Here is a 12925-nt window from a genome sequence, read left to right on the forward strand (position 1 = left end):
CTTCACCTTTTTGAGTGGCTACAAGTCAAGACTTCACACCCATGCCAGAACTCCCCGTTAATGACTGTGGGTTACCGTCCCTGAAGCTATGGGTCTCCCAATTATAAAATACCTGGCCTGTTGTACAAAAAGCACTCATAGATGCTCACGACATCTATAAAGCACAAGCTGACAAAAAAGAACCAAGCAAAAACTTTTAAAGTGGGAGACGATAGAGGCTGAACAACACTTTGAGGTGAAGAAGATATTGGATTCCCTTAAGCATAGGGGAAACCTCCAATATTAGTGGCATGGACAGACATTCATAGTGGCCAGAATGAATGGGTTAATTTTCAGCACATTAGAGCCCCTAGGCTAGTGAAATATTTTAACAATAAATATCCTGATAAACCTAAATGATTGTTATAATTATCTTTTGTCTCCCAGCTTTTGCAAGGTTAATCCTCCTCTTTGCGAGGGGGCAGCATGTCAGGTCCCCTTTTTGGGTGGCCTGCCATTCTGGTGGAGAGGGGAGAATATTCTGGAGGAGCATTCCTTGCATACTTACGCTTTGCTATAGACAATGGGAATTAGGGCAGGAGATTGTGTGCAGACAGGACACACTCCTTCCCAGCCTGATTCCAAGGTCTCTGTACCCAAAAGATGACCCGTTATCTATCCTGTACTTCAGCACTCTCAAAACAACCTTGCAGCACGGTATTGACTGTTGTGCACTGGTCAGGGGGTAGGGGCTTTGAAGGGGGAAGAATAGTTTGGTGCTTTGCATGGGAATGTTAGATTCTGCTTGACTTTGCTACAACCACTATTTCTCAGTAAAAGTTCTTTTGATTAAATACATGGCATCAAGAGTTGTACTTTCCTGAGAGAGACAGCTCGTCCAGGTCCTTACAAGAAGCTTGGAAAGTTTCCACTTCAAACCAAAGATCTTTGCACGTTGCATACAATAAGCTTCCTCCCATGTCTGGCTCCTTTGATGATGAGTAAGTTGACTGTTTCAAGTGAAGCTAATTCCATGGATTTATGATTTTTCCTGTGTTAATCTTTTTATTAGAATTAAGCGCACAATTCTCAATGAAGCTTGTTCCACATTCCATTCTCTTGTGTTGATCCCTTTATGACAAATAAACATGTTGTAGTCATTCCTTTTTCAGGGCATTTATATGGTCCCTCCCTCGTGTGGATAATTTGTTGGCAAATAAGGTCTCTATTGACAAAGTTTTTCCACATTCTAGGCATTTATATGGGTTATACCATGTGGGTGGGTCCATACATTTATGTGGTCTCTCTCCTGTGTGGATTCTTTTATTAGAATTAAGCTGTCCTTCCTTAGGAAAGCTCTTTTCACACTAGGTACATTTATATGGTTTCTCTCGTATGGATTCTTTCATGATCAGTAAGATTTCCTTTCTGATTGAATTGTTTTCCACACTCCATACATTTATATGGTCTCTCACCAGTATGGATTCTTCTATGAGAATTAAGTTGCCCTTTCTGGGCAAAACTCTTTCCACATTCCAGGCATTTATACGGTTTATCCCCCGTGTGGATCCTTTGATGGCGAGTAAGATCTTTGTTCTCAAAAAAGCTCTTTCCACACTCCATGCATTTATATGGTCTCTCCCCTGTGTGGATTCTTTTATGAGAATTAAGATTTCCTTTCGAAACAAAGGTCTTTCCACACTCCATGCATTTATATGGTCTCTCCCCTGTGTGGATTCTTTTATGAGAATTAAGATTTTCTTTCGAAATAAAGCTCTTTCCACACTCCAGGCATTTATATGGTCTCTCCCCAGTGTGGATCCTTTGATGGATAGTAAGGTTTTTCCTCTCACAGAATCCTTTTCCACAATCCATGCAACTATGTTGTTTCTCTCTGTGGATTTTCTCGTGGCGATTAAGATTACCCCTGAAATGGAAACTCTTTCCGCACTCTTTGCATTTATATGGTTTCACTCCTGTGTGAACCCTTTCATGATCTGTAAGATATCCTTTCTGAGTGAAGTGCTTTCCACACTCCATGCATTTAAACGGTCTCTCCCCTGTGTGGGTCCTTTGATGGATGGTAAGTTCTTTTTTCTGAAAGAATCTCTTTCCACACTCACTGCAGCTATGTTTTTTCTCCCTTCTGTGGATCGTCTCATGGTGATCAAGAGTATTCCTGAAATTGAAGCTCATTCCACTCTCTGTGCAATTATGTAGTTTCTCACCTGTGTCAATCCTTTTATAAAAATTAAGTTCTCCTATTGAAGCAAAGGCATTTCCACACTCCAAGCATTTATATGGTCTCTCCCCAATATAGATCCTTTGATGGACAGTCAGGTCTTTTCCCTCACAGAATCCTTTTCCACATTCCATGCAACTATGTTGTTTCTCTCCTCTGTGGATCTTCTCGTGGCGATTAAGATTACCTCTAAAACGGAAACTCTTTCCGCACCCTTTGCATTTATACGGTCTCTCCCCTGTGTGGATTCTTTTGTGAGAAATAAGATTTCCTTTTAAAATAAAGCTCTTTCCACACTCTAGGCATTTAAACGGTCTCTCCCCTGTGTGGATTCTTTTATGAGAAATAAGATTTCCATTCAAAATAAAGCTCTTTCCACACTCCAGGCATTTATATGGTCTCTCCCCTGCTTGGTTCCTTTGATGGATGACAAGAGCTGTGTTCTCAAAGAGTCTACACTCCCTGCAGGTATGTTTTTTCTCCCTTCTGTGGATCGGCTCATGTAAATCAAGAGTACTGAAACAGCTCTTTCCACACTGTATGCATTTATATAGTTTCTCACCTGTGTGAATCCTTTTATGAAAATTAAGTTTTCCTATTAAAGCAAAGCTCTTTCCACATTCCTCACAACTATATGGCTTCTTTGCTATTTGACTCCTTTCATGACCATTAAGAGTAGCTTTGGTACTGAAGCTCTTCCCACATTTTCTGTATATTTTAGTCTCTCTGCTCAGTCTGGAATCCTTCCCCAACTTTACAATGGTATGTGGTTTCTGTTTCCTATAAGGCTTCTCAGGTAAAGTAACAGAAAAGGCATTATGAGGTATAGAGGAATCCTTCCCTCTACCTTCTGATTGGCTTCTCTGTCTTTTTGGATTTGCTTGGTCAAACATCACTTCTACTTCACAATTTGTTGCTTGCAACGGCATTAATCTCTCTTGCTTCTCATTTTCACTCTTCATTCTGTCACCTGCTTGGAAAGAAAATAGCAATCACTGTTGAAATTTAGAACTGTTAGGGAAGGGGAGATAATGTTTTTTGTGGTGAGGAGAACCAACACCTCCATTTTTCTCTATGGGATTTTGCTGAAATTGGCCGGTGGATCTCAGATTTGAATAGCCAGATTTTTTTTCTAGAAGAACGAACTGGAGATTATCCATGTATACTTTATACATCTGATTTTTGTAAGCTGACAGCAAAACCTTTCATTTCTGCAGCTGCTTGTGATCAGATAAAAGTTGTTCCATCATGCTCTAAACTATAAATGTAGCCTTATCAATTGCTGGGTGGCATTCTCTTCAGTCCATTTTAGGAAGAATATCATAGCTTTGCAGCTTTCTAAATTCTTTTTTGTAATCTATTGCAATATACAGGCAAGATTATTTTAAGTTGTTTTTGGAAAGCTTTTAAATGCTTTCTGAAAATGATGTAAAGTTTATGAAGTTAATTAGAAAGATCACCTTGTATGGGGAAAATATGTTTTGTTTACGTATGTTGTAAAAGCAAACCTTGAAAGTTGATTACCAGAGCACAAGATGGCAACTTTAAAGGAATGTTTGATATTTGACTTATTTGAAGTTTTTCGTCCTTTTATCTTTTTACTCGAATCAGGGTTACGAACGAAAACAAACAAATTCCTCTGAAGAGAACTGACAAGACTTCACTGGAATTACAAATGCAATTTTGTTATACCATTTTAAATTGAAATATAAGAGATTTATTGGAGTCATTTCATGGAAATTACAAGAATTTGAAGAGAAGGGAAAAGGATTGTTTGGGATGGATTGTGTTTCTTGTAGAACTATTTAATGGGGTGATGAATTAATTTTTCTGTATCTGAACAAGAGATTATTTATGGGATTGGCAATGTTTAATAGTTATAAATTCCTTTTTTGCAAAGTTTAATTTTTAAAAGAGGGGAATGGAAGACTAAATGGAAATGGAGACTATATTAATAACTACATGTCATTAGCTTTATTTTTACTATATCATTGCTAATTACTGTGTTTCCCAAAAAGTAAGCCACTGTCTTACTTTCTTTTGGGCTCTGAAGCACAAGGTTTTACTTTCGGGGAGGGCTTACTTTTTGCTAGTACCGGCACCAGTAGGCTGCGAGTGCACGGGGGTGGGACAGGGCCTGTCAATGGGGTGGAGAAGCAACATGGTGACAAGTGCGTGGTGGTGGACCAGTTGCTTCCCTCCGCCTGCCAGACACCTGCCAAAGCCACGCAGGGTAAGGTTGCCGTGGGGGAGGGGGGGGTGGAGTTGCTTTCCTCTGCCTGCCAGAAACCTGCTGATCAATCAGTCAATTCTGACTTCGTGAGATCTTTCTTTTTTGTGAGAAGTTGGAATTGATTCTCCCCCCCCAAAAAAATCCTTTGTTTCTCTGCACACAGCGGTGGCAGATCGCGAAGGAGAAATGGCACGGGTCTGGGAGTCAAGTAAGCAAAGAAAAGCAATTCCTGGGGGGAGCGAGGATTTCTTTCCTTACCTGCCCCACTTGTTCCGAGGTCTGTTTTGGCCGAGCCACGTTGCGCTCGCAAATGGCCTGCCCAGCCTCCCTCCCGAGCCTCCGGCACTTCACCCGCCGCTTTGGTGGCTCTGTAGGCAGAGCTGTGAAGTTCTCTTCTCTGATAGAGAAGAGAACAGGCAGGTGAGGGGGAAACCTGACCCACTTGTTTTGTGCCATTTTTGGCAGAGCCGTGCTGCTCTCACCAATGGTGGCCTGGCGGATTCCCCCCCCCCAATCTGATCCATGCAAGGCTATAGCCAGGCCTACCGTACATTACCTCTAATCCCCACTACCCCCCAACCCTAATGGAAGATGGGAAGCCCTTGGGGGAAAAATGGAAAAACCCGGGTGGAGAAAAAACAACAGCGTTTTTCCAGTTTGTTCCCAAAGCAGTTTGGAAACAAACGGGAAAAACTGGTTTTTTTCCCCATCTCCCGTTAGGGTTGGGGGGCAGTAGAGGTTAGAGTTAATGTATGTTAGGCCTGGCAGCAGCATTGGGTGTGACTTGCGAGGCGACAAATGGCTGCATCGCACCAAAACCAGCCGTTTACCGCCTCCTGCCCAATGCCAATGCCATGAGGCCATGGAACAAGCCGGGTGGTGGTAAGGAAGCAGTATAATGACACGTGGGTCAGAAGGGGGGAGGATCCACCAGGCCTCATGGCAGTCACGTTGGGTGTGACGTGCAAGGCAGCAAATGGCTGCAACGAGGCCGCGAAACAAGCCAGGCAGCAGCAAGGAACGGGTATATGGGTACTGTGGGTCAGATCCCCCCTCCCTTGGCTTTGCCTCATCAAAAGCAGACCATTCATGCAGGCCCTTAAGTAGGGCTTACTTTCAGGGGGAGGGTTTATATTAAGCCCACCTCCCGAAAATCAGCTGGGGCTTACTTTCGGGGGCGGGTTTACTTTTGGGGAAACACGTAGTAAGAAGATCTAAATATTTAAAGATGAGCTAATAGTATATTGGGCGACGTATGGAATGAAGAGTATTTTGGCTGTATTATGAGACAGCGATGAGTTGTTAACATTGTATATACATGCTGGTGATGAAGGGGGAAATTTCATATACATGCACGCACATAAGGAGTGTTTCTGTATTTTGCAAATATTTAGCTTAACATATTTTGAATTCCATTTACGTATGTATTTAATCTGTTTAAGATAATCCTTAATAATTTACAGTGGGACAAAAAAGTATTTAGTCAGCCACCAATTGTGCAAGTTCTCCCACTTAAAAAGACGAGAGAGGCCTGTAATTTTCATCATAGGTATACCTCAACTATGAGAGACAAAATGGGGGGAAAGAATCCAGGAAATCACATTGTAGGATTTCTAATGAATTAATTCGTACATTCCTTGGTAAAATAAGTATTTGGTCACCTACAAACAAGCAAGATTTCTGGCTCTCACAGACCTGTAACTTCTTCTTTAAGAGGCTCCTCTGTCCTCCACTCGTTACCTGTATGAATGGCACCTGGTTGAACTTGTTATCAGTATAAAAGACACCAGTCCACAACCTCAAACAGTCACACTCCAAACTCCACTATGGCCAAGACCAAAGAGCTGTCGAAGGACACCAGAAACAAAATTGTAGACCTGCACCATGCTGGGAAGACTGAATTTGCAATAGGCAAGCAGCTTGCTGTGAAGAAATCAACTGTGGGAGCAATTATTAGAAAATGGAAGATATACAAGACCACTGATAATCTCCCTCGTTCTGGGGCTCCACGCAAGATCTCACCCCATGAGGTCAAAATGATCACAAGAACAGTGAGCAAAAATCCCAGAACCACACGGGGGGACCTAGTGAATGACCTGCAGAGAGCTGGGACCAAAGTAACAAAGGCTACCATCAGTAACACACTATGCCGCCAGGGACTCAAATCCTGCAGTGCCAGACGTGTCCCCCTGCTTAAGCCACTACATGTCCGGGCCCGTCTGAAGTTTGCTAGAGAGCATTTGGATGATCCAGAACAGGATTGGGAGAATGTCATATGGTCAGATGAAACCAAAGTAGAACTTTTTGGTAAAAACTCAACTCGTCGTGTTTGGAGGAGAAAGAATGCTGAGTTGCATCCAAAGAACACCATACCTACTGTGAAGCATGGGGGTGGGAAACATCATGCTTTGGGGCTGTTTTTCTGCAAAGGGACCAGGATGACTGATCCATGTAAAGGAAAGAATGAATGGGGCCATGTATCCTGAGATTTTGAGTGAAAACCTCCTTCCATCAGCAAGGGCATTGAAGATGAAACGTGGCTGGGTCTTTCAGCATGACAATGATCCCAAACACACCACTCGGGCAACGAAGGAGTGGCTTCGTAAGAAGCATTTCAAGGTACTAGAGTGGCCTAGCCAGTCTCCAGATCTCAACCCCATAGAAAACCTTTGGAGGGAGTTGAAAGTCTGTGTTGCCCAGCGACAGCCCCAAAACATCACTGCTCTAGAGGAGATCTGCATGGAGGAATGGGCCAAAATACCAGCAACAGTGTGTGCAAACCTTGTGAAGACTTACAGAAAATGTTTGACCTCTGTCATTGCCAACAAAGTTCAGGGATGGATATAATTTTTTAACTGTTTTTTAACTTTTGTATTTTTTGTTTTAATCACCCTGAGTCCTTCGGGAAAGGGCGGTATAGAAATATAATAAAATAAATAAATATAACAAAGTATTGAGATGAACTTTTGTTATTGAGCAAATATTTATTTTCCACCAAAATTTGCAAATAAATTTGTTAGAAATCCTACAATGTGATTTCCTGGATTTTTCCCCCTCATTTTGTCTCTCATAGTTGAGGTATACCTATGATGAAAATTACAGGCCTCTCTCATCTTTTAAAGTGGGAGAACTTGCACAATTGGTGGCTGACTAAATACTTTTTTGTCCCACTGTATGTCAAAATAAACAACAGCTGTTAAGGAGAGGATCCTCCTCTCAAAAGTATGCCTGTCTTAATCTATTTGGAGATGTTACATGCAAAATTGTTAGTTAGGAAATTCTGATGATATCCAAGGAATTTTTTAAGCTGGGAACCACAATAAGACTTTGTTGTTGATTTGACAATCCGGGTTATTTCCTAAAGCTATGGTGAGCATTTCTAACAAGGCCTTAAGTACAGATGATCATCTTAAGCAATCTGAGTGCCTGATCTTCCCTGTTTACCCATGACTGAAATAACTTTCCCCAAATAATAGAACCCAGAGCAAAGTGGGGCCTTATTTTTAATTATATCTTTATTTTAATATCATCTTTGCTAATTAGTAAGAAGATCTAAAGATTTAGAATTTATAGAATATTGGGCGATGTATGGAATGAAGAGTATTTTGGTTGTATTATAAGACAAAGCAATGAATTGTTAACATTGTACATACATGCTGGAGATGAAGGGGGAATTTTCATATATATACTCATACACAAGGGGGGTTTCTGCATTTTGTAAATATTTTCTTTTTAATGTATTTTGAATTCCATTTGTGTATGTATTTTATTTGTTTAAGATAATCCTTAATATGTTATGTCAAAATAAACACCAGCTGCTAAGGGTGTGTGTGTCTTCTTTCAAACGTATGTCTGTTGGCATTACAGGTATGCCATCAGCCATGAATCCAACTTGGAGGTGTTGGGTGCAAATTGTTAGCAAGGAAATTCTGATATCCAAGGAATTTTTAAGCTGGGAACCTCAATAAGACTTTGCTGTTGATTAGACAATGTGGGTCATTTCCTAAAGCCATGGTGAACATTTATAAAAAGGCCTTGTCAGACATGTCAAACACAAGGCCCAGGGGCCGGATCCGGCCCGCGAAGTGGTTTCATGTGGCCTGTGAAGCCATCCTGGAAACAGTGAGGGAATGGCCCCCACTGCCTTGGCCCTGGCCCAGAGACCCTCCTTCTGCCAGAGACCCTCAGATCTGTCCCACTCCTGCCCAGGCCCCCATAGGCACCCTTGATGCGAATGATGTAGAGCTGGCCACGCCCACCTAGTAGGCCATACGCACTCTAGCCACGCCCACCCGGCCCCGAGGGCAACCGCAGTGCTGATGCGGCCCTCAATGAAATTGAGTTTGACACCCCTGCCTTAAGTAGAGATGATCTTCCCTGTTTACCTATGACTGAAATAACTTTCCCCAATTAATGGAACCCAGAGCAAAGTGGGGGCTTACCCAGGACAGCAATATTCCTAAAAGCCTCCAGCGAGACTTCTTTGCACAAGGCTCTCTGGCCAGAATCCAGCAGCGCCCACTCCTCTTCTGTGAAGTCCACAGTGACCTCCTCAAAGGGATCCCAGCCCTAGAATGAGAATGTTCTTTTTTTTAATTGAAAAGTTTTACAGTACATTTTAAAAAACCCCTTCCCTCCCCCCCGACTTCCCCCCACCTCCCCATAAAGCCCACCTTTCCCTCCCCCTCCCCCCCAACTTCCCAGAGCTGAATACAGGGTATTGCCTCTAACAAACTTGAGCTAGAATATGCTAACTATCTATGAATACACTTTAAATCCTAACACACTTACACATAGCTAAATAATAATACATCTTGTTAAATTCTCATTTATATGCTAAATGAAACTTTTTAGTCCCATATTTAATTTAATTTAATTTAATAATATTTATATACCGCCCTTCTCCCTGAGGACTCAGGGCGGTTCACAGGGCAAAAGTCAAATACAAAGTACAAACATTAAAAAGAGATTAAATAATTGCCCAAGTTAAAACAATTAATACAATAATAAAACCCCAAAAATAAAATTAAGAGTACAAAAAAAATAAAAACCCCACCAATCCCCATCAGGCTAGGCCGGCTTGTACAAACAAAAACGTCTTGAGATCGCGACGAAAGGAGCGAAGATCGGGCGCCATCCGGAGCTCTACCGGCAACTGATTCCACAGCTCCGGAGCGCCCACAGAGAAGGATCTCCCCCTGGGCGCCACCAATCGACATTCTCTGATCGGTGGCACCCTGAGGAGGCCCTCTCTGTGGGAACGCACAGGGCGCAGGGAGCTTGATGCCGGCAGCAGATGTTCCCTAAGGTACTCCGGCCCCATGCCATGAAGGGCTTTGAACACCATTACCAGTACCTTGAATCTCACCCGGAAGGCAACTGGCAACCAATGCAGCTCACGGAGCAAAGGTGTAACGTGGGAGTATCGGGAGACCCCCAACACAACTCTCGCGGCTGCATTCTGTACCAGTTGGAGCTTCCGGGTGGTCCTCAAGGGCAGCCCCATGTAGTTGCAGTAGTCCAGACGAGAGGCCACGAGCGCATGAGTGACCGTGCATAAATCATCCCGGCTAAGATAGGGCCGCAACTGGCGCACCAGGCGAACCTGGGCGAAAGCCCCCCTAGTCACAGCTCCTATATGGTCTTCCAAGGTGAGCCGTGAATCTAGGAGGACTCCCAAGTTGCGAGCCCTATCTACGGGGGGTAATAGTTCACCCCCCATAGCAAGAGGTGGAATGTCCGAATAGACCCGGGATGAAGATATGCAAAGCCACTCAGTCTTGTCGGGGTTGAGTTGAAGTCTGTTCCTCCCCATCCAGACCCGAACCGCCTCCAGGCAACGGGACATCACGTTGAGGGCATCACTGGGGTGGTTTGGGGTCGAAAAGAAAAGTTGGGTATCATCATTTATTCTGAATGTAATTAATCCATCTTCTCCATTCCAAAATGTATCTTTGTTGCGAGTGATCTTTCAAATATACTGAAATTTTTGCCATTTCTGCTAGGTTCGAAACTTTTAGAGTCCACTCTTCTATAGTAGGCAGGTCCTCCTTCTTCCAATATTGCGATACCAAAAGTCTTGCTGCCGTTATTAAATTCAACATCAATTTAATTTCTATAACAGTACAGTAATGAGAATGTTCTTTAATAGACAATCCCAAAATATGTGTGGATTTTATCACACTGCACAAAACAGTTTTGCAAGAATAAGATGAGCATTTTCTTGAAGAATAAAAAGTCCTGGTGGCTGTAAATTCTCCAGTGCCCCTCTCCCTAATAGCTGGTGCTTTAAGTACATAAAACATGACTGCATCCAAGTTTTTGAATGGCAATAGCACTCCTTGAGGAGCCCCCTGTTGGATTAGAATAACTTAGCAAGGATTTGGGGAACCGTTTTCACTGGCTCACTTGACTTGGGGAGCAAATTCTACATTCTTTACAAAACAGGACACATCCGCTAGGGATTTCTTCTCTTCCTTATTTCAACATGTTAGAAATGAGCCTGGAAATCTTAAGGCACTTGACGAACATTATTACTGATGCAGTCATTTAGTGTTGACTTTTGAGGCTTTTTCATGGAAAAATTATTCTAAAGACACAACATTTCTGAAGCCTTTATTATGCTATTCCAATAATTGCAATTCATGGGATTAATTTTTATAACTGTTTTCCCCATTCCTCTGTGAAGTATTACAAAATATTAAGCAAGGAAATTACAATGCCTAATAGTAGCCTGTCAGGCTGCCATTATCTCTTGTTTGTATCTCCAAAATGATCTTGAAAGTTCAGTGAATGAGGCTTACTGGGAATGATACTGTGTTCAACTACATATAGATTCAGCATTTGGTTATACTGTAGAAAGAGGTCAAGAACAGAGGGAGCTTGAAGTCTGCTGCTCTCATAATAAACTGTAGTTACCTGCTGTAGTGGCCCAAGTTGGATCCTCCTGAAAAGTAGCCCTTGAGAAGGACTGCATCGATTTCCTCTTTCCTGGAGCTCTGCTGAGATCTCTCCTGTGAACAGCTCCTGCATCTGAAAAAGAAGCCTGGTTATGACCTACATTCAAAGGACTGTAACCATGTTACTTAGGTTACCTTACCTTTGGAATCCCCCAACCCAAGTCCAAGTGAGAAAACTCAGGGATTCTGATTTGAAGATGGCTGCTATTTCTGGGTAAATGTATGTTATGTTTGTGAAATGTTTCATTGCCTATCTTTATTTCCTCTTTTCATTCTGATCAGGACTTGCTTGCATCTTCTCCCTTTTTCTTGATAGCTGTGGCCTTTCCTCCTTTTTTCGATGCAGCTATGCCTGTTTTATCTTTTAGTCCAGGAATCTTTTCCTTTAGATTTACAAAACTTTGCCTCTTGAAATGGAAGGAATTGATCTTCCCTTCCTTTTGGCTTCTTTATGCCTCTTGCCGTGGAAAGACCACCAACCTGGCAATTCAGACAGGCCTTGGGATGAACACCGAGATGGTTTTGTGAGGAAGACACCCAGTCTCTTTGTAAGGACCAAGAAACATTTTACATGAGGTTGGTTCAGCCTGACTTTTCAACTGTTCCTCTGACGTCGTTTTCATAGAATAATAATAATTAATAATAATAATAATCAGTGCTTTTTTTGTAAAAGAAAAAGGTGCCGGAACTCACACGTCATACAACCCGTCTTGCCTACCCTACAAGGTTCCATCCAAAAAAGGTGCCAGAACTCCGTTCTGGGCGTTCTATGACAAAAAAAGCCCTGATAATAATAATAAGTTGGAAGGGACCTTGGAGGTCATCTAGTCCAACCCCCTGCTCAGGCAAGAAATCCTTTACCATTTCAGACAAATGGCTGTCCAGTCTCTTCTTAAAAACTTCCAGTGTTGGAGCATTCACCACTTCTGGAGGCAGGTTGTTCCACTGGTTAATTGTTCTGTCAGGAAATTTCTCCTTAGTTCTAGGTTGCTTCTCTCCTTGACTAGTTTCCATCCATTGCTTCTTGTCCTGCTTTCAGGTGCTTTGGAGAATAGCTTGACTCCCCTCTTCTTTGTGGCGGCCCCTGAGATATTGGAACACTGCTATCATATCACCCCTCACCCTTCTCTTCATTAAACTACATAGGTAATTTCAGCAACCGTTCCCTACTATGTTTTAGCCTCTAGTCCCCCAATCATCTTTGTTACTATTCTCTGTACCCTTTCTAGAGTCTCAACATCTTTTTTACATCGTGGTGACCAAAACTGGATGCAGTATTCCAGGTGTGGCCTTATCAAGGCATTGTAAAGTGGTATTAGTACTTCACGTGATCTTGATTCTATCCCTGTTAATGCACCCTAGCACTGTGTTGGCTTTTTTGGCAGCTGCAGCACACGCTGGCTCATATTGAAGTGATTGTCTACTAGGACTCCGAGATCCCTCTCACAGTTACTACTATTGAGCAAGGTACCACCTATACTATACCTGTGCATTTGATTTTTCCTGCCTAAA

General features: G+C 42.4%; 1 protein-coding gene across 2 annotated transcripts in view; it reads right to left on the bottom strand.

Moving 5' to 3' along the window:
• Nucleotides 1–426: 426 nt before the first annotated feature.
• Nucleotides 427–12925, bottom strand: part of LOC308661161 (uncharacterized protein) — a 33590-nt gene continuing 21091 nt past the window's right edge. For both annotated transcript variants that reach the window (XM_081315988.1, XM_081315987.1), the window contains 3 exons: nucleotides 11373–11486; nucleotides 8897–9023; nucleotides 427–3191 (listed from right to left, as the gene is read on the bottom strand). In XM_081315988.1, the coding sequence (XP_081172114.1) occupies nucleotides 1357–3191; nucleotides 8897–9023; nucleotides 11373–11486 (2076 nt within the window). In that variant the 3' untranslated portion in view covers nucleotides 427–1356. The remainder of the gene's footprint in view (nucleotides 3192–8896; nucleotides 9024–11372; nucleotides 11487–12925) is intronic.

The sequence above is a fragment of the Vipera berus genome (assembly GCF_964194415.1).
Source record: "Vipera berus genome assembly, chromosome: 2".
Lineage (NCBI taxonomy): Eukaryota > Metazoa > Chordata > Lepidosauria > Squamata > Viperidae > Vipera > Vipera berus.